The sequence below is a fragment of the Mustela putorius genome, unplaced genomic scaffold, assembly GCF_011764305.1.
Source record: "Mustela putorius furo isolate JIRA1106 unplaced genomic scaffold, ASM1176430v1.1 tig00003834_pilon_pilon_pilon, whole genome shotgun sequence".
Lineage (NCBI taxonomy): Eukaryota > Metazoa > Chordata > Mammalia > Carnivora > Mustelidae > Mustela > Mustela putorius.
The window spans coordinates 9,244,884-9,267,042 of NW_025421987.1; the positions used below are offsets into that span (position 1 = coordinate 9,244,884).

Genomic DNA, 22,159 nt, shown 5'->3' on the forward strand with positions numbered 1-22,159 from the left:
CTAAAAGCTTGATTGTACTATTGACCATTTATTTACCAAAGCCATTAAGGAAAATTTGTGGGAGTAGTTGCCATTTTGGAGTAAATCCCATACTTACTTAAATGTTTCTTCTATATATGTTCATCATGATTTTTTAAAATAAATTCATCATGATTTAAATAAATTCATCATGATTTTTTTAAATAAATTGAAAATTCGTGCTATTTATTGGTAGAAATTTATAATCTCTATAATCTAATTCATGAAAATTCTAGATTCTAGATTCTAGATTCCAGTGTGGTCTAAACCTTTGCTATCAGTGAAATTCAAGGTTCTAGAAAACAAAGTGCTTTTTTCCCAAACTTAAACTTTGAACATTAAACTAGACTCAATAATTTTTCAATTCTTTATTGTGTCTCAGAATTTATAATCTGTTAGGTTCTTAGAATAACCAATTTCTATATTTTATAAAAGTATATTTATTAATAAGATATGTGGTTTGCCTTCAGGCAGGTTGAACTTTGTATGTCTAAGTTTTTTGTATTTTTAAAATGGAATAAATAATATTTTACCTCCTTATCTACCAGATTTTTTTTTTAAGATTTTATTTATTTATTTGACAGGGAGATATCACAAGTAGGCAAAGAGGCAGGCAGAGAGAGAGAGGGAGCAGAGAGCCCAATGTGGGACTCGATCCCAGGATCCTGGGATCATGACCTGAGCTGAAGGCAGCAGCTTAACCCACTGAGCCACCCAGGCGCCCCTCTACCAGAATTTTTGTTAGGATAAATTAAAGAGTCTTTTGAGAACACCATGAATGTATTTTTTATTGTCATTGTTTTCACAAGACGTGTGATTAGAAATCACCCGCCTTGCCAAAATAATGAGATAGCATATTTGAAATCTTTCAGCAAAACACAAAGCTTTAACTCTGTTTTCTCATCCTCTTCACCTTATTTGAGATATTCTTTCAGAATCACATCATTTATTCTGTTGCAGGAAGGGAGATTATTTTCTCAAGTTATTAATTTACAGAGGGACATTTATTAATGATCACTTGTAAACCAGATGTCTAGATTGCTGGTAAAGATTTGTTAACTTCTTTATTTTGTCTTTCTAGTAGCATTTGTATATTAAATATTTTGAGTTCTTTCATTCACAATATTATATTGATATTAATTTATTCAATGTTTGAGAGCTAACTGTTGATGTATAAACCTAACAGTATTACTATATTTCTTGATAGAGTGTAATAGTATATTTCAAATTAGTTGATCTTTCCATTCTACATATATTTGTTTAACGAGTAATCCTGCTGTGAAAGAACCACAGAAAAATTTAAGGCATTTGTTGGGTGTTCCATCATCCATTCAGTAAGCCTTCAGTGAACATATATATTCAAGATCTCAGGGACTGTTTGATAGGACTTGGGGTACATAGTTTGGGAAAAGAGAGACTTAGCACTTGTTCTCATGGAGCACACATGCTCTTGGAAAGACAGTAAACAAGGAAACTAAAAACTTGAAAGAGATGTTGGTTTAAAGAGAAAAATAGTAAAAGTAACAAGAAGATATGAAAATAAAAAGAAATAAAAGTAATTTTTAAGTCACTGGTGGGTAGAAAGCTTTTTCACAGTATTTGAGCAGGAAAGACATCTTTGAGAGGATATTTAAATAATCTTAAAAGTCAAGAATCTTAAAAGTCAAGATATTTAAATAATCTTAAAAGTCAAAAAGCTCAATGGAAGATAGAGAAGGGCATTCCATGAAGTTGCAACAGAAGTACAAAGACACATGGTAACTAGGTAGTTATGTTAAACAAAGAAAAGAACGATCATGTGCTTAGAAGAGGATGAACATGAATTTGGACAGGTAGGTGAGGAGTAGATTATCTAAAACCTTGAAGATCATAAAAATAGGTTTTATACTGAGTGACTGAAGGAGAAATCATTGGATGGTTTCAAATAGTAGAAACACTTAATCGTCTTCAAGTATATAAACCAGTGAATTTGTATTGATGCTCTTCATTCTCCCAGTAACCCTTAGATTATATAATTGTTATCAGATTATATGGTTTATGGTTAGAGATAGTTGACCTAAAAATGAGAAAATTCATAAAAAATGCAAAACACAAAAGGCTGTCATGCAAGAGAGAGTACATCTTTCTGATTGGCCCAAGAAGTAATGGATTAGTAGAAACTTCTGGAAGAAGTCTTTTTGTTTTATCATCTATAGGAGACCTTCTAATAGAGATCAGAGATGTTCAAAAATGGAAGAGGTCACTCATCATAGGAATTAAGTTGGAAAACTCGTTGATAGATTGTGGCACATAGGATTCAAAAGATGATGGATGGTTGCAGAAGGGTTTTTCTTGATGGAAAGATTCAGTCATCTCATATATATTCAAAATATTTTATATAAATCCATACTGCTGATAATATTTACAAGCTTTCCTCAGGCAAAGTTCCAGTGAAAAAAATGAGAATTTAAAGATTCTGAACACCCTGGGATATCTGAGAGTCTTCCAATCTGTTGTTGTTTGGTTTGGTTTTAAATTACAATAACCCTTTGTGATGGGACCCATCAGGACTAGTGTATTGTAGCCATTATTTCTAATTGGGATAAAACAGCTGGGCCCTCGGAAATGTGTGCATATCAAACCTTAGACTGGGGAAAGGTAGGTGTTAGCTGGAGAAGGTCTTAGAGATAGTTCTGATAGACTTTTTTGTGGAGTCATATCTCATCCCTTCCAGTTGAGAACTATTTCCCTGGGCTTGGAGCCTTATGAAGACATATATTCCCTAGAGCACCTGGGTGGCTCAGTAGGTTAAGCATCATCCCTGGAATCAGGGTCATCATCCCTGGGATCAAGACCAGAATTGGGCTCCTTGCTCAGTGGGGGCCTGCTTCTCCCTCTGCCTCTGCCTGCCATTCCCCATGCTTGGGCTCTCTCTCTTTCTCTGTCCAGTAAATAAACAAAATCTTTTTTTTTTAAAGATTTTATTTATTTATTTGACAGACAGAGATCACAAGTAGGTGGAGAGGCAAGCAGAGAGAGAGGAGGAAGCAGGCTCCCCGCAGAGCAGAGAACCTGATGTGGGGCTTGATCCCAGGACGCCAGGATCATGACCTGAGCTGAAGGGAGAGGCTTTAACTCACTGAGCCACACAGGTGCCCCAATAAACAAAATCTGAAGGCATGTCTCCCCAATTTTAATGCAGTGCCTGGCATGTAAGAGACATGTACATCTCCTTAAATGTTAGGATTTCTTGAATAAAATAATTAAAATAATTAAATTTTCATTATAATTTTGTCAGATACCAATGATTTTCAAAGGTAAATGGAAATGAGACAATATTTACTGAGCATCGACAAATTCCAGTGAAGAAACACTCTATATAGGGAAAGAGTGTTAAAAATCATCACTCCCAACCTCTTCCTACTCCAAAGCTTACCTATTTTGCAGTAAATGGGCCTATTACCTGGTGTACGTACTTTCTGCACCAAGTTGGAATTTTATGAATATTCTACAAGAATCTCCATAACACCATTGTTCTTATCCAGAATTTTATAACCTATTTCTGAAACCCTGTCTATAGTTAGAAAAAAAAAATATTCCCTATTTTCTATCACTATTTTCTTATAATGGCATGGTATCTTTGAAAGGTAGTCTCTTTCATTAGTAGCTAATATTAATTCATTTTATTCTTCCCAAGATGTATTTCATTTTTCATTTTTCCTTGAAAACAGAATTGTAATCACAGGGTACGGTGCACCATTTCTTGTATCTCTTGGTTTTAAACAAGCAAAATCCAATTTAAAACAAAAGAAAATTAAAACACCGATGCAGTGTTCCCATTCCTATTCTTGGCTTTCTTAAATACACCTCAAAGAAATGAGAACTCAGCAAGTCTGATTTCAGACATATTTTAGGTTCAAATACTATGTCATCTGTAATTTATAAGTAAATACTCTTACCTACTAAAGCAAGACATAGATAGCTCTCACTCTGTTTATCTACCATGTTGTTACCTATATAATGAATTTATCTAACCTGAGGTTAAATTTGCCAGAAGGTATAACTAAATGTTTGATGAATGTAAAGTTATATTTCTATCCAATTGATCTAGATAATGTGGCATATATGTCTTAAGTTAACAATTAAAAATTCAACAGGGAACCTGGGTGACTCAGTAGGCTTAGTGTGTACCATTGACTCAGGTTATGATCTCAGGGTCCTGGGATCCAGCCCTGCATCGGGGCTCCCTGCTCACCGGGCAGTCTGCTTCCCCCTCTCTTTCTGCCCTTCCCCAGCCTTTGTGCATAGGTTTGTGCACTCTCTCAAATAAATAAATAAATAAATAAAATCTTTAAAAAAATGTCAACAAAGTATTTTACTGTAGGAAAGAGGTATGTACACAGAGTGGAAAAAGTGCCAGGTTGAGATCAGAGTTCAAGATTTGAATTCTGATTTTTCTCTTTAGTAGTAAAATGACTTTGAGCAAATCATTTCACTTAACTAAGGGTCAGTTTCCTCTTCTGTAAAATGACAGTTTCAGATTCAAGAGAAATTTTTTTTTTAAGATTTTATTTATTTATTTGACACACAGAGAGCAATAGCAAGAAACAGAGCACAAGCAGAGGGAGTGGCAGGCCGGCAGGGGGAGGGGGAGGAAGAAGCAGTCTCCTCTCTGATCGCTTATGGAGGAGTCAGATGTCGGACTCCATCCCAGGATCCTGGGATCATGACCTGAGCGGAAGGCAGACGCTTAACTGACTAAACCACTCAGGTGCCCCTCAAGAGAATTATTCTGAGGTTGCTGTGAGCCAATGCATGTTTAAACTGTTTGTTTGTTTAAACTGTGAGGCAACATAATTTTTGTTTGTTTGTTTAAACTGTGAGGCAACATAATTTTTAAAATTTTTCCTCAATAACAAATCAGAAATCATGGGTGTCTTTTTTTTTTTTTTTTTTTAACTCAGAATAATGTTTTCATGTGTGTTTGATCCAGAGAGGACTTTGTAGACATTCAAGTTTATCTTCCCCTCTTTTAGCTTTTGATAAAAATTCAGAGAGCTCTGAACAGACTTTACCAAGTTAAACAAGAACCATGACCAAACTCTAGCCAGAATCCAGTTTTGTTTTTTGTTTTTGTTTTTGTTTTTTTTTAATTTACTTGACAGAGATCACAAGTAGGCAGGCAGAGAGAGAGGAAGGAAAGCAGGCTCCCGCTGAACAGAGAGCCCCATGCGGGACTCGATCCCAGAATCCTGGGATCATGACCCGAGCCGAAAGCAGAGGCTTAACCCACTGAGCCACCCAGGCACCCCCAGAATCCAGTTTTTTTGAGATGAATTAGAAATGTCTACAAAATACATTATTATTATTCAATCCTTGTATCTCAGAGCTAAGCTTGTCCAGCAGAAATAGACTAACTGTAGGAAATACGGTTTTTATTAGACAGTAAATATATCACCAGCAACTTTTCTGAGCCCGTCATCAAAATCGTTTTTTTTTCTCGTTTTTAATTGGCTGAGTTAAGCAGAGCAGGTTTGTATGCCCTATTACTCTCTAATGCATTTCAGCCCCGTCCTTGCCCTAAGTTATAAATGTAGCTCATAAAAAAACCTTAATAGATAAATGTGGCAAATGTGCAAACTTGCAGCCATTTAGATTTGGTTGACCCTTATATCAGTAAGAAACAAGATATTGATCATAGGGGCGCCTGGGTGGCTCAGTGGGTTAAGCCTCTGCCTTTGGTTCAGGTCATGATCTCAGGGTCTTGGGGTCATGTTCCTCATTGGGCTCTCTGCTAAGCAGGGAACCTGCTTCTCCCTCTCTCTCTGCCTGTCTCTCTGCCTACTTGTGATCTCTCTCTCTGTCAAATAAATAAATAAATAAATAATCTTAAAAAAAATATCCATCATATATCCAACCAATATTTCTTGAGATCCTATGAGTTACAATAAAAATAGCTAATATGAGCCTCCATCAGAAAGGATGAATACCCAACTTTTGTAGCAGCATGGACGGGACTGGAAGAGATTATGCTAAGTGAAATAAGTCAAGCAGAGAGAGTCAATTATCATATGGTTTCACTTATTTGTGGAGCATAACAAATAGCATGGAGGCCAAGGGGTGTTAGAGAGGAGAAGGGAGTTGGGGTAAATTGGAAGGAGAGGTGAATCACGAGAGACTATGGACTCTGAAAAACAATCTGAGGGGCTTGAAGTGGCGGGGGGGTGGGAGGTTGGGGTAGCAGGTGGTAGGTATTATAGAGGGCACGGATTGCATGGAGCACTGGGTGTGGTGAAAAAATAATGAATACTGTTTTTCTGAAAATAAATAAATCAATTTAATAAAAAAAAATAGCAATATGCATTGTACTTTCTGTGTGCCAGTTTTATGAACTTTGTGTAATGTCTCCTTGAAAGGTGACTCTCAATTCATGAAATAGGTGTTACCATCTGCACCATTTTGCTAATGAAGAAATTGGGACCCAGAGAGTTTAAGTATGCTGTCCATTTTTACATGGATTGGAGGAGGTAGAGCCCAAGGCTGAAACTCTGGCCATTTGGCTCCAGTCTGCTCTTCACCACCCGGTTATGCTACTGGATGTTGAAAGCTCAGTGTTAGGGGCTGAGGCTATAGCAGCGAGTGAAGCAGGCAGGATCTCTGCCTTCATCAAGAGACGAATGGTACAAAGTGTAAGCAAGTGTGCCATGATTGTATAGCAGTAAGTTCCAAGGAGACAGTTAATACCATTGTCAAGTGTTGTAATGGTTGGTTTCAAACAAGGGTTTGCGAAAGCTTTTCTAACAGCTTATGACATTTTTTAAATCAGCAAAAGTTTAACTGAAAAATGTGCTGACAGAAAAATAACCACCATAATTGGAGGATAGAGTATGATAACTAAGTTTGGTTGGCATGATTGGTTCATAGACATTGCTTTTTGTCATGTAAACTTCTATCAAATGGAACGATTATTAGGTCTATGTCTTACTCTGTAGTAAACTTAAGCTATTAATCTTTTAGCTAAAGCCAGAAGTAGAAGAAATTTGATTATAGTAATCTTCACAGTAAGCCTAAAATGTTGTCTTTGTCCTGAAAGCAATAGGAAATCACAGCTAGTTGTGAGTAGATAGAACAATTAAAGCAATATTTTAAAAATACAGCTTTATTTGTACGATATGTATGAGGGAGACGGGCAATATGATCCATCAAAAGTTATTACAAAAGTATGTGTGTGAGATAACAAAGACTGTCAGTGAAAATCAAGAGGAAAGATCAGATTAAAAAGATAATAGCTTTGTTATTATGCTTGTATAATTGTAATCTCTGAGAATCTAATAAGAGCATATTCTTATATGTAAGTATTTCAACAGATTCATGTTAAAATTTTATAATCTTTTTATGAACTAGTGTCTTCGTCTACTTGTTAAAAAAGTAGAAGTGAGAAAATAAATGCATGTGAAAGAGCTGAGGGTGTCCAGAAATCACTCCCAGGCAGGTTGGTGCATTAAGAGTTAATATTACTAATTTTTAAAACTCAGCCCCCTCTTAATTCCTTCAACAATGTATTTGTATCAATTTGCCAACAAATAAGAGAATTTTTTTCCTTTAATGTAGTTTAGCTCTAGATTCAAGATGCCCAAAAAGTAAGTCATATATTGAAGTACAGTGTAACTTACAAAATAGTGAAATATAACTCACCTAGAAACTGAAATATACACTATTCCTTACTTACTATGTAAGAACTGCCTCCAAAAAAAAGTCCAAGTGCTAATAACGCCTTTGATAGTTTTGATGCAATAAGAGTTGTTAATACATATATGAAATATGGGTAGCTGGTAATCAGGCTGAATGAGATCCAATATGAAATTCATGATCTTTTTAGTAACATCTTGAATCTAATGATCGCACTTTGTAGCTGAATGTTATGTATGTATGCCCGTGGGTTTTGTTTTAGTTAAAATATGATAATCAAAAAAGGAAAATGAAGATGAAAATGTAGTGTTATTTTAGTTTATCTAATATGTTATTTAATAAAACCGGTTCATTTCTACACAGGTATGACATCAAAGATGATTACACACTGAGAATTAAAAAGGCCATGAGTACAGATGAAGGCACCTATATGTGTATTGCTGAGAATCGGGTTGGAAAAGTAGAAGCCTCTGCTTCTCTCACAGTCCGAGGTAAGAAGCTTAAGATGTGAAATACAATTGAATCAACAGACTAATTTTTGGTTAAATTGGTAAGTGAACTCGCAGTCAAAACAATAGTTTACACTCTTTTATCATTATTATTATTATTAAGATGCCTAGATTTTGTGTCCTTTCTATTATTAATTGAAATAAAATTGATTTCAAATTTGGGTTCAGAGGGATGATTATTTGAGGGAATTATTTTTTTATTTAATAAGTAATAGCTGAGATGGTTTAAAAGTAAATCTTAAGAATAGAAAAGATTTATACCAGTCTTTTATGTACCCACAGTTTTGAAGTATTTACTTCTTTGAAATGTCACAATTTTAAAGGTACTCTGCTTTCTGTTTACTAGTTCGTCAGTTTATACCAGGAGGGTACTAGTTTGAAATCCTTTTCTATTTTAGCATCCAAAAAGCAACAATAAAAAATAAATAAATAAAGCCAACACCACTTCCAAAGTGAAAAATGGATACAAATGAGCTCCCACAATGAGAAAATCTGATTTAGAGAGTGATTTGTGAAGTTCATTGGCCTTAAATAATTGAAATCGTTAGTGTCGCTCCTGTAATAACTTTCACTTTCTGGGTGTCATGCGCTTTTTCATTCATGGAATAACGTCCATTTATAGACTCCCTGGAATTGCTTGTAAGTGAAAGAAAGCATTACTTAACCCCCACAGTGAGGTAGAATGAATTAACGGATTTCCTGGTGGTGAGCGTTGATCCACAGGAGTAAATCATAGAGTCCCGAGTACCAAGAGGTACCATGTGGACATCCACACTTATTCTCGCTCAATAGGCATCACCCATGGCATCATTTACACTCACAGAACGTCAGACAGAGATAGGCGACCACATCCTCTGCTCAGTCTTCCCACCTATCTTCCCGCACCTTAACAGATGCCTCCCCTTGTCATCCTTTGTGAGAAGGTCAGCGGCGGGCTCTGACCCCCTCTCAGTTACAGCTCACCCTGTATAATCCCACCTCCGACCCTTGTGCAGCTTTACTCCGAGTTTTCATGTGATTGGCAAAAAGCTTTGGAGGAATTTGCGTGGGTGAGAAATGTGTCAGGGATTCTCCTGTTGGTCCTCCATGGGGGCCATCATTATTTTCCTGATCTATGATTTTAGCACCAAATCGTAGAACAAAAAACAAAAAAACAAAACCTGTCTTTCCCCAGGTAACTCTTAGGAGACACACACTGTGGACAACTTGGAAAATATTGATGATTCCACACTTCTCAATCGCTCTACTTTTATTCCACAAAATCCATATTTTTTCCCCATCCAGACATTTCTAGCGGGAATTTAGATACAAAACAAATTTAGACAAAATCCGCGTGCTAGTTGCTTACAAGCATCTTCATTCCTCATGAGTTAACAGATCATCAAAAGCTGTCATCATATACCAATCAAATACACAGACTGAATATATAGTATCAGAATCCAATAACCTTTGTAAACCACATTACTACATTGAATCTACATTCTCTGTAGGTGATTATATATTTGTATGTATTCATGTACTAGGCACCCCTTTAGGAAAACAATTCACCTGACCAAATTTTCCCCAAAGCTTGTTTATTTGTTGTTTCTGAAGTGAGCGAGGGAAAAAAAAATAAACAACCCATCAAGAAATATTCCGTTTAAAAAATATTTGCTGACTAAACAAATGGTGAGAAAAATGTGAGGAGTTTATTTGTTTATAGAAGCAGCAGGGTTCTTTTTATACTTGAATGCTTGGATGAATGAGACGTGAAGTGGTCTGTTTGCTTTGAGATATTTCCCAGCTAATTGTTTTCATAATTTGTTGAAAGTTGCAGGTTTAACATTTCATTTAACAAAGCATGCTCCTCTCACATGGATGTTTCTAGCTAACTTAAAAAACTAATAGAGTTTTTTTGTTTTTAATAGGATTTTTTTTAAATCAGCAAACCTTAAATGGTCTCTCCCCTAATCTGTGTCCTGTAGATGGATTAGAGAGTTTAATCTGTGTGGTATGTATTTATTACTCATCTAAGACTGAAACCTCAAAAATAGGGTTAAAGAAAATCTCCATGATACAATAGAATGTGGAGTAAAATATTGTTTAAAAATATTTTTATCATTAGGAAAAGCAGTTGGAACTTCTCATGCTAAGAGGTTAACAGGAGAAAAAGCATATTATCTACGACTTTTTTTTTTTTTCTGTGCTCATTTTTCTGTGCACATACGTGAAATGTTTAGCCCTTCCCTGGATTGTTTTATTAGAACAGGGTCAACTGAACAAGAGGCCACATCCATTTTCATCCATTTAATGCAGGGACACAGTTTAGTTTAATTTGCTGATTTTGAAAACATCCACCTGCTAGGTTTTTTTTTTTTTTTTTCCAGATAAAATGTTTCTATGTAACAGAAACGAGAAGTTTAATTGGTATGTTTCTGCTAAAATTTTATCATGAAGGCCAGTTGGGGAAAAGGAAAAGGACTTTTATAGTCAAAATCTGGCACAGAGATTTACTTAGTTGTTTTCTACTTTAAAATAAGGTGAAAATAGATTATAAAATTAAACTTAACAGCAAGTAGCTCCCTTTGCTGACTTGACAAACATAAAATTAGAAAGAAATAATGCTAGACAACAGTCGACCTCCTAGCATTTATATTCTAGTCAAATAATTCATGATCTAATAGAGCGTTTTTAAATGGGTCCAAAATGAGTTAACACAAACTGCATATTTGTAAACACATTTTTCCCATTTTCAGTTATTCAGATTGGCTTTGCATAAATTAAGACTTCATTGGAAAAAACTATCTTGCTTTTAGGGCAATAAAACCTTTTTTTTTTCCTTTTAAATAAAATTACTCTACACTAAGTGAAATAGAAATATATTTTATATTTTTAAGCCCAATTTTTCGCCATGGTTTCTTCTTTTTCTCTCTTTAATATCAATAGATTCAAAATGCCTTTTGGTTTCTAAAGGAAGCATTATGTTGGGGATTCAGCCTGAGAAGGCACCTGAAAAATGCAAATTCAAAACCAAAAGGAAAAGTTCTTTTTCTACCAAATGTTAACAAAATTAAGAGATACATCTTTCGAATGAGGCACAACCTTATGATGTTAGTCTGTTGTCTTGTTCTTGGTTGTTATTTTTGTGCACACCTGCCCCCAAGAAAGAAATTGTGGATTGGGCAACTTTCTGATTTTTTTCCTCTTGCTATGGCAAATACCTCATAGTCTGTGGAATGCACTAGAGGGTCACTGAGCTAGAATTTTCATCCTGCTGCTATGATTGCTTTATTCTTCATTGAATTATCTGAATCTCCCCCTTTTCATTGTAAATTATAGTATAAGACCATGAATTTCCTACAGAGGCAACTCCTTATTGTTTCAGAGAATGCACAAAGCTAGTATCATGATGTATTGGTTGAGTGAATGGATGCCTATAAATATGGTTGCAGTGGCTATATCTATCTCATTGTGTCCAATGAGGCACCATGAAGACAAAACTACCCTAAATTCTAGAGTTATGTTGTATGCACACTAGAGCTTTATCCATGGGGACGTGGGCAAAACACTTGTTTGTTGTGTAAGTTTATATTTTGAATATAAGAGTTCATAATAATTCAAATGCTATTAAATGTATTTCCTCTTCACTTGAATAATGGCACCATATGTTTTATATTTGTCTATTGCTTTTATATGAAGTGGTTTACTATCTAAATTGATTTGGCTTTATTCTCTTTAAAGAAAGTATTATTGAGCCCATGTGTGTCTCTCACAATTGCTGTGCACAATAACAGGCCCAGCCTGATTTTAATGATTGAGTTATGGTATAATAAAAAATATGATAATAATTTGTTGAAGCAGCAGTTTGAAAGCCATTCTCAGTGTGAACAAGGATCAACTTGTCACTCATTGTTTCCTGCCCTCTGCCAAAAAAAAAAAAAAAGGAAAGAAAGAAAGAAAGAAAAGAAATGAAAGAGGAAGAAAAGAGAAAAGAAAAAGAAAGAAAAAAAGCTTAACAGTAGTTAGGGAGGCACTCAGTTGAAATCTCTAAGGATGTTCCAACATATTTGTTATATTTTCATCCACCCTGTCCACAGATGAAAAGTGATGTGATCTTAACTTATTACTGGCTGAAAAGCAGCGTCAGGGGCTTTTCTGTAGTCCTTGTAATGGTTCTGACTAACCATGCTTAAAATCCAATTGCTATTTAAATCAGACAGTGAGGCTTTCTTTTATTGACATGACATTTGCCAGTCTGTGACTTGAATAGTTATATTCATCAGGTTCTTAACTTTGGGGTGATAGAGGGTATTTAAAAAGTACTTTGAAATAAGAACTATATAGTAAGTGATGACAATATGACTTTACATAAACTATCTCTCAATTCACAAAGAGCTAATTCTGGAATGAAAATAATTATTTTCTTAGAATTATAACTTTCAGTTTTAGTCAAACTCAGACATCCTGTTCATACTTGAATTATAAGACTAGAGATCACTCTACTGTCCATACTTAAATGTTAACATTACACATCATGCATTCTGATAATTTTCTTTTCTTTTTTTTTTTTTAATTTCTTCTTTATGTTCTCACCACACCATTGTAATGTCTACAGCTCGCCCTGTTGGTAAGTAGCCATCCTTCTATCCATTTAGCATGGCTATGTACAATGCTTCATAACTCATGCATAGTAGGATTTGATAGCATGAAATATATTTATTCATCCATGTTAAAATATTACGGGAGGATCTTCCATGAAAGTTGTTCTGGATCTTTTCATCACTTTGATAAGCCATTTTGTAGTGACCTACGAGAGTAAGAATGAATAGGTAATGATTTTCATGGAAAAGAATATATGAATGTTTAATACTAGAAACTGCTAACTTTTCTTAAAGACATAAACATAATAATTCTTTTTTTCTTGTATATATAAAAATCATTTAATAGTAATGCTTGATATTCATTAAGATAAATGATTAGGAACTAAATTAAAAGTTTGGATAACTTGATGCACTTCTTTGATTTTTAAACTGTTTCAAGTCCTTGCTTTGTAGTGGCATTTTCAACTGCTGTATACTTATTATCTGTTTTCCTATTTAAACAAAATTTGGTAGAATGCTTCCAGTTGTTCTAAGTAGACGCTTACACTAAGAAGAAAAGAGAAGGATGAGTTGTGTTCTTTGGCATGAAAAGTTGGTGTGGTTTTAACATTTCTCATCCTTCATTGACTGTACAAAATTGAAGTTAACAGTTTGCATTTGCAGTAATTTAAGTGGTAATTATTTGTAAACATTTGGAAAGTCAGACCTTATCAAATTCACTGATTTTATAACCTTTCTGCATCTCTTTTAAAGTTTAGCCTAAACAACCAACTAATGTGTTTATATAAAATAAATCTTGGTAATTGTGTTATAAGTAAATGAACAGATGGATGCATAAATGGATGGATGGATGGATGGATGGATGGACGGATGGATGGATGGATGAATGAATTTACTATAGTGCTTTTTTAATATATCAAAAGATACTTGAATAAGTTATTTGATTTGACACAAGGTTTATAAATAGTCCATCTAACTTCCAAAGCCCTCTTAATACACTGACTTGACGTTGACATTTGGTATATATTGGTCCACTCATAACATTTTTTTTCCATTAGTTGAAACATTTATAAACCTTATTGTTATGTAGTATATTCTTGCATAGATAGAAAATACAGAAAATTAGAACTTTGGTTTCCCAATCTGAGCTTCTGATCTGTTATTTCTGAGCAGTACTTCCTTTGATAATTGTTTAATATCCCTGATCCTAGGTCACTTCATCTATAAAATGGAGAGAGTAGTATTAACTTATCGAATCTGTTGCAGGAATGAAATAAGCTCAAGATTGCTTATATATGTGAAAACACTCTGTATGTCAACATTGGTTAACATATTCTTAATTTCTGAGACATATGTTATTTTGTATTTTTATTTTTTGAAACACAGTTATGGCTTACAATTAATTTGAATGTAAAATGCAGTGATTTTTTTCTTTAAACACAATTATTAAATTGATCATGCTTTTTACAGTTGGGGATGTTAGGAAATAGTGGAATAGGTTACATTTTAAGCCTTATTTTTTAGTATTTGTACAAATTCCTATTAACGATAACTTTACCTACCTATGGTACTACATCTAAAATTAAGAAGTGAATGGGAAATAATAAGATAACTTTTCAAGTTAAAAGGAAAAATGACTTTTAAATTGTAGATCTTTACATATAGAAACGTTATGCCAATAAACCATGACCACTTGATTTATATTATCTCACAAATTTCCAGGACAGAAAATAGTATGTTCATAATTTCCAATACATTTAAAACACAGAAATAACAACAACAACAAAAAAGATATACATTGATTAGCAAATGTGATGTACAGGTAGCATTGAGATATACTTGTCACCTACAAGGTATTTCAAAGTTATTTCTGTTTTTATTCTTGTTTTAAATGATTTCTTAAGTTCTCATTGGACTGGAACTAAAGAATAGCTTCTTGACACATTGTATTTTATTCTGGGAAAGTCGTCATTTCATAAATCTATCTCCAATGACTTATGACAATGTTCAGAAATATGAAGAACTATACTTTAAACTTGACAACTGCTATTAATTTTGGAAACTGAATGTTGGATATGCTTTTATTGGATCACCAAAGATGAGATGGATAATGAGGAAATTAGCTTGCTTTTTCTTTGCATAAACTTTTTACATGAGTTTTAATTCAGGAGCTATAGATATGCCAACTTTTTTTAGAAGGTCAGAAGATACAAATCAAGTAGATCATAAAGTAGTCAAATAGTAGTCAAATAGTAGAAAACTATATTAATATTAATATTGTAAGTTGACTAAAACACAAGTTTCTCAACTTTGAAGCTCTTAGCAAAGTACATTAATATTAATATTTGTTAGTGGTTTGAAATGCAAGTTTTTCAACTTTGAAGTTCTTAGCAATAACATATAGGGTATTCCACAAAGAAGAAATCACAGAAAGGGGGAGAAAATCCAGCTTTGAAGTCCAGTATAGATTAGGTGAAGAAATATGTACCGAATACCTGAAATTTAGAGAAAATTGAAGGGATAATACCTATGTAAAGCTTTTGAAAGAAAATTAGAAATATATGCAAATTCCAGAATATCTATAGTTTCATTCATTACATTCCATATAGGATTAAGAAAACAACCACAACAACTTGGTAGTCCCTGTGGAAAGCCCATTTAGAAATCATTATAAATCCCCAAACTGTGAGTTTTGTCTAAATGGATAACTCTTATGACCTGCATTTGAATTAAATAATTGGCAACACTATGCAATTTGCAGTTGGAATAAACACCTTTTGGCCTCCTTTTGAGATTTCAGAAAAAACTCTCGACTTACAGGATCTTCAGTGGGGGAAATATCACTGAAAGCAGACAATTACATACTTGCCAATGGAGAAAAGTGTTCTCCAGATTTCACGTGCCCATTGGCGAAGTCAGCGTTTCAAAAGGAGTCCTTTAATGCAACTTCCATAATTTGCTTACCACAAAATTCAGGACAAATGCCACTTTGATTATTAAAAGTCTGCCAGCCCTTTCTGAGGCTTCGACTTTTTACTATTCCAAAGTCATTCTTTGTATGAGAAGCAAAAGTACATCCTAGGACAGAGTTAACTAAGAATGCTGAAATATTCATTTATTTGGAAAACTCTTCTGATACGTTCTGATAAGGGAACTGACAGCAGAAAATGGAATACATATCTTGCTTCCTATACCCATCTGTCTTATTTTTCTCTTGGAAGCCCTTCCCAAGCTTAAAAATAAAAATGAACATCTATTTTGGAGATGGGCAACACATTTTTTCCTACAGCAACTCAAAACATGATGAGTAATTGGAAGAGAACTGTCAAATCTACCAGCTGCCTTAGGAGTGAAGCTGAGCCCTGCTCCGTTTTCTATCATGTAGACCATATGCTAGATGCTGACTGCCTCCCGTATGGAAGCTAAAAGCTGTGGGCATCAGGTAAAAACTTGTTTAAAATATCAAAACAAACTGACAATACACAATTTTAGGGAATCTTCTACCTATTTCCTTAGTTAGTGACTCAAAGGTATGGTTCCTTTGGATGAAAGAATATAACTGGCCACACAAGAGTTTGTAGGTATTGAGAAATATATATGTTTGAGGCAAAATTCCCATTTTTAATTATTATTTTTAAGAAGCAGCCAGTATTCTAAACAAAAATCTATGGGGACATTGTTCCTTTCCAATCTTCTCCACTGCTTAAACACAACAATTAAACATATCCTCATTATAGAAAGTTCCGTTTGGACCCGAAGTGTAGTTTTGTTTTAAGGGGCTCTAAAACACATTATTGAGACCACCAAGGGGTCCAATAAAAAATGAATATTTGAAAAAGTCATCCGAGGCAGATTATGAAGCAGACATTACATACAGAATAACACAACTGATCTTTCTGACACCAACACCCCTCCCTCCCACCTTGAAATCTGGAAAACTTTATGTGCTGCATATCATTTAACTTAATATTGGAAATATTCCAGGCTTTTTTTTTCTTAATCAGAAAACATGTAGGTATGATATATGAATCCTTTCATGTCAAGATCCTCTTTTCTGCAAAAGGCGTCCTGAGTGTGTCTTAGAAGGAAACCTCTAATTTTATTCCTTGCAGACTTTCTTCTTTGGACAAGCAGTTACCCCATGACCTGAGGTAATCATCTCCCTCCTACAAGCACTTAATGTTTCCTGCACCTGGTGCTCATTAGCTACCTTATGCAGAGTCCCATTTAATTTTTATTAAGCATCACGTTTTTCATTGCTCCATATGTTTTGATTAAATAGTAGCTTAAAAAAATGCATTCTGTTTTGTCTTGTACGTTCTAACAGAATTTCCATAATGTGAAACATTTAAAATATCTTAATCTAATGCTAATTCTTAAAGTGAAGAACAAGTATGGGCTACTTCCCAAGCTTGCCTGGTTTTAGTCACTGACTTGATGCTTCTGCAAGGACCTGTGTGTTCAACAATGTCTGTTCACTGCCTCTAAAGTAAAGGATAGGTATAAAATTCTTGAGTCGTATTTTTTTTTCTCAGACCTTGGTGAAAATGTTGGATTGTTTTAGTATTGGATGGTACTGTAGAGAAGTCTGAGGTTTATGGAATATTTTTATCTTAGGCTGATTCCTTTTAATGATTTGAAGACCAATGTAGTCCCTTCTTCTGGAACCTTGCTAGATTATATCTTGGTCCTGATCATGCTGTGACTAATATCCCCAGGACACAAGCCCCTTGAATCTGCAGATTCATGCTTGAATTTACTCTGTTTCAAGTGTTTTCTTCTCTCTTATCTTTGACTATCTTTTTCTGTCTCCCATGAGTTATGTGGCTTTGCTTTGTCTTAATTCCATATTTATTAACTTCTGTATAATAATTTTGAAGTATCATTTTTATTTCATATTGTCTGATTTCTTAGTGCTTAAATAATCTCCCTAACTTTTTCAATTGTGAATATCATTTTTTGTTTTTGAAATATATTTTTAAAATACATTTTGTTTATTTAATTTTATTTTCTCTTTTCATCATTTCCTTGCTAATCTTAAATATATTAGTTTTCATCTCTAGTTACCTTTGAGCTCTTTTATTACATTTTGAGGGTCTTGGTTTTTTTTTTTTTTAAGTTTGATTCTTTTGAAAAAGAGAGGCCCTGTTGCATGTAATGTCATTTAGACTATGGACTACTATTTAGTTTAAAGTACTTCTGTGTTTCCTTAGGTAATTCTTTGAAGCTCAAGATTATCTTTCTTTCTTTGACTAATTGATTGTATTCTTTCTGTCAATAATTAAACAGTTAATGGGTAGTTTGTTTTATTTTATTTTACATATATCCTGTTTTTAGGCCCTACCTGATTATTAGTCATTCAGTTTACTGCTAAAGATGAGAGTTTGCATGTTTGGAGAAGAGCAAATGGGAAGTACCAGGATCATTCAGCAGCCTCTGTGGATGTTATCTTGAATAGTTTATCAAAAAAGTTTTTATTTCTTCTCAATATGCTAGTGACCTGGATGGTAAACAGCAGATCTCTTTAAGTTAGAAGCTTTCTGTAGTCCTTATGAGATTCCCTCTTCATTTTTTTTCATAAGCCCTGCTTCATAATCAAGGTGGTTTTTAGATGTATTAGTTTTCTACTGCTGTGTAACAAATTGCCACAAATTGAGCAACTTCATTAGCACCCTGTTTATTAGGCCACAGTTCTATAGATAAAAAGTCCAAACAGACTCACCTGAGTCCTTTGCCTAGCACTTCACAGGACAAAAGCAAGGTTTTGATCAGGCTAAGCTCTTTTCTGGAAAACTGTCCAGAAGAATCCACTTCAAAATTCATTCAGTTTTTTATTGACAGAATTAAGTTCTTTGAGGGCACCTGGGTGGCTCAGTCGGTTAAGCATCTGCCTTCGGCTCAGGTCATGACTGTGGGGTCCTGGGACTGAGCCCCACATCAGGCTCCCTGCTCAGCTGGGAGCCTGTTTCTCCTTTTCCCTCTGCCTGCAGCTCCTGCTGTTTGTGTACCTTCTCTCTCTCTGTCAAATAAATAAATAAAAGATCTTTAAAAAAAAAAAAAAAAAAGGACCTAACCAAAGTCATCGTCTCTTAAAAACAACAACAACAACAAAATCTGAGTTCTTTGTGAGCTATAGGATTAGAATCCCCATGTCCTTGTTTGTTGGCTGCCAGTAGTGGGTCCCAGGTCACTTCCCAGCCTTTGCACATGGCCGTCACAACCTTCAACTTCAGCAGTAGTCTGTTGACTCATTCTGCTATCAGCTAGAGAAAATTTCCGGATGGAAATGTCTCATCTAATTAGGTTAGGCCCATCTGATTATTCTTAGGGTCAACTGATTAGTAACCGTAATTACATAGGCAAAATTCCTTTTGTCATGAGATATCACATAATCATGGGAGTGTCTCCAGGAAGTGAAGGCTGTGGAGGCCACCCTGCAATTTTGCCTCTCACATTAGGCTTGGCTTTTCCTTTCTTTCAGTACCTTCTGCTCAACTTCTGCATTTTAGCTGGTTTTCTACAGTCATATCTCATATTGTCCAAGTCTCCTTCTTGACTAAATTTTTTCTTTTTCTCATCAAAGGACCATGGGATGGGCTTTTGCATTGTTAGCAGATAGTTTTTGTGAAATTGGTATTGATAGAAGATTGTGGATAGAGACTAGTTGGTATTTACCATGCTTACTCATTTTCTCAAGACTTGACTATGTTTGACAGAAGTACTTCACCACTTGTGTTTTTGAGCTATGTAGTTTATCTAAATTATTAATTTCTCTTGTAATAAATAAAGGAAAGTAGAACAATAAGCCTTTACTCCATTATCTTAACCTAAGTATCAAAAATCTTAAATACTCATTAATTTTAGAGTTTATTAAAATAAGAATAAACACTAAATATGTTAATTTAATAATTTAATTTAACTTAATAATTAAAATTAAAGTACTATAAATATCAAAATAATATAAATACTCTGGACTGAAACAGTATTAGGAGATTAGTGTTAAGAGATTTGACTGGCTACTACCAGAAAGAAATAGCAAGCATATTTTAATCACACCTTCTAAGAAAGTGAAAATTTTCATTTACATGTTATGCTAATTTGTAATTTGACAGATATCATGATACCTATATATATTCATGTGTATTTCTATGTACTATAAAATAGATATTATGATATACATTACACCTAAAAATTATATGCATGACAGTTGAATTATGACTCTACTTATTTAAACATATTAAATGTCACTCAAGGGAATAGCTCATAATTAGATTCATTAAAAATATATAAGCTACCAAGTTAAATTAAATTTTGAGTTAAAATATATCTGAATGCCTTTTAAAGTCTCTTATGGCAAGCAATGCTTTCCAGATTTATTAGGGATATTATTTTCATCTGTCCTGAAAAACTGTTAACTCTTTGTTAGTAAATACATTGTTGCATTTATCGTTCTGTTGCCTCTAGGTCTAGCATAACACTTACAAGTGGTAGGGGCAAGCCAAATGGTGGTGCAATTAACTGATACACACATATGCATACATAGGTAATACTTGCCTAGAAAATGTTTATGCAAGCAGCTTTAAATAGTGCTATAAAAAGATGAAGCAACATTAATGGTAGCAGGCCAATCACATAGTCTCCATTCTGCTAGGAGGAGATAAAATACAACAAAAAGAAGGCACTAATGAGTTAGGATGGTGCCTTACTAAGCGTGTAATTAATGTTATTAAGAAACATTGCAGTTGCATATTAAAATTCCGTTAACTAAGCAGCCCTTCAGCATCAGTACATTTGTTTCTTGGTTGCAAGTTTTTTTTTTTCCTTTTTTTTTTTCTTTTTTTCTGATTGGCATCTTCATGCAATCTTTTTCTAAAAAAAATGAGATAATGGGATGTGATCAGCCTTCGTGGTTTAGCTGGAGTGCTGACATGACAGTTCTGGCAAGTTGACAGGTTAAGTGAGTGAAAATGGATGTCTTGTCTCACCATTTACTTGAAGAATCCTCTCCACACCCCCATATTTACAGCCCCTTCTATCCACAATGTGGAAAAGTCTAGTTTTCCCAGGTTAGGATCTAGATAGAATTTTCTTCACTACTCTTTCAACTGTTCTCTTTCTGTTGGTGAAAAATGAGATCGTTTAAAACTATAATCTAAACATTGCTTTATTTAATAATTCATTAGCTTTTACATTAATAGTTTGGGTTTTTTTGTTGTTGTTGTTTTGTTTTGTTTTGTTTTGTTTTGTTTTTGAGAATTAACAGTCCCTTAGAGAAAATAAAATTTTATTTTGTCCTCAGTATTTTAGTATTTAGTCAGTCAGGAAAGCAAGAATAGTAATCTTACTGTTGATAATGGACAGAATGATATATGAAATGTGCTTGACAATTCAGAATTTGTTTAAAACTTTGTCAGATTTTTCTAGGCATTCTCAATTTACAAATTTTATAGAATTTGGTATGTCTATGAAATTTGCATGTTGAATCTCAGAATGATTTCCTACAGCTGCAGGGGTTCCCATATTTATCTATAATCAAAATGAAATCTATTTTAGTACACTGGAATATAATAAGGTTTAAAATTATCTTAAACGTACCCAACTTAGTTACTCTAGGAATTAACTATTACATTTATTGCAACATAGAACTAAAGCCAATAAAGATTATTTACAAGAAAAAAATTCATGGTTCCACCAACATAATCCTTTAGTTTGACAGACTGATCTGGATTGCCAAAGGTGGTGACACAGGCTAGTTAGGGTGAGAGCTGTTGCAGTCTGAGAAACTCACATCTCTGTCCTAATGCATGCATTTTTTCCCTCTGTGAAGAACAAATTCCCACTTTCCCTTCCTTATCTACTTAATTTCAAAGGAACAATTCAACCTGTCTCTTTCTCTCTTTCTCTCTCTCCTCCTTTCTCCATGCTTTCCTCAATTGTTGGAGACAGAGTCAAGTTATTGTCATAATGGTAGGACATCCTGTATTACACCCTCACCATATTCCTCATGTTGTGTCATACTTGATTGTCTTCATATGAGTTTCCTCTGTAGCCAGTAAGTTCCAGGGACAGAGATCTTAGTACCCTCAGACCCTAGCACAAAATGAAACCAGTAAATGTTTGTGGTTGGTTAAACCAACCAACCAAGCAACACCTGAATTCATTTCTAACATAAATTTTGCTACTATGATGTTTTCCAGTGATGTCTTTAAATTGTCTTTAAAAAACAATTAAGACCAAATACAAGTAGTAATGTGCATATAGCTGTTTATTATAACACTGTTATTATATGCTTGCCTATAAAAACCCCAAAATTCAAGATATTTTGAACCAAATTAATTTATTCTTTTCAAAGGCATTCTGTGCACTCTAGATAATCATAGAAAT

General features: G+C 34.2%; 1 protein-coding gene across 22 annotated transcripts in view; it reads left to right on the top strand.

Moving 5' to 3' along the window:
- The window catches only part of ROBO2 (roundabout guidance receptor 2), a 1,685,112-nt gene that overhangs the window by 1,545,094 nt on the left and 117,859 nt on the right, over nucleotides 1–22,159 (top strand). For 17 of the 22 annotated variants that reach the window (XM_045088214.1, XM_045088211.1, XM_045088212.1 and 14 more), the window contains 2 exons: nucleotides 8,050–8,177; nucleotides 12,790–12,801. In XM_045088214.1, the coding sequence (XP_044944149.1) occupies nucleotides 8,050–8,177; nucleotides 12,790–12,801 (140 nt within the window). The remainder of the gene's footprint in view (nucleotides 1–8,049; nucleotides 8,178–12,789; nucleotides 12,802–22,159) is intronic. The other 5 variants (XM_045088213.1, XM_045088218.1, XM_045088221.1 and 2 more) reach the window with 1 other exon arrangement.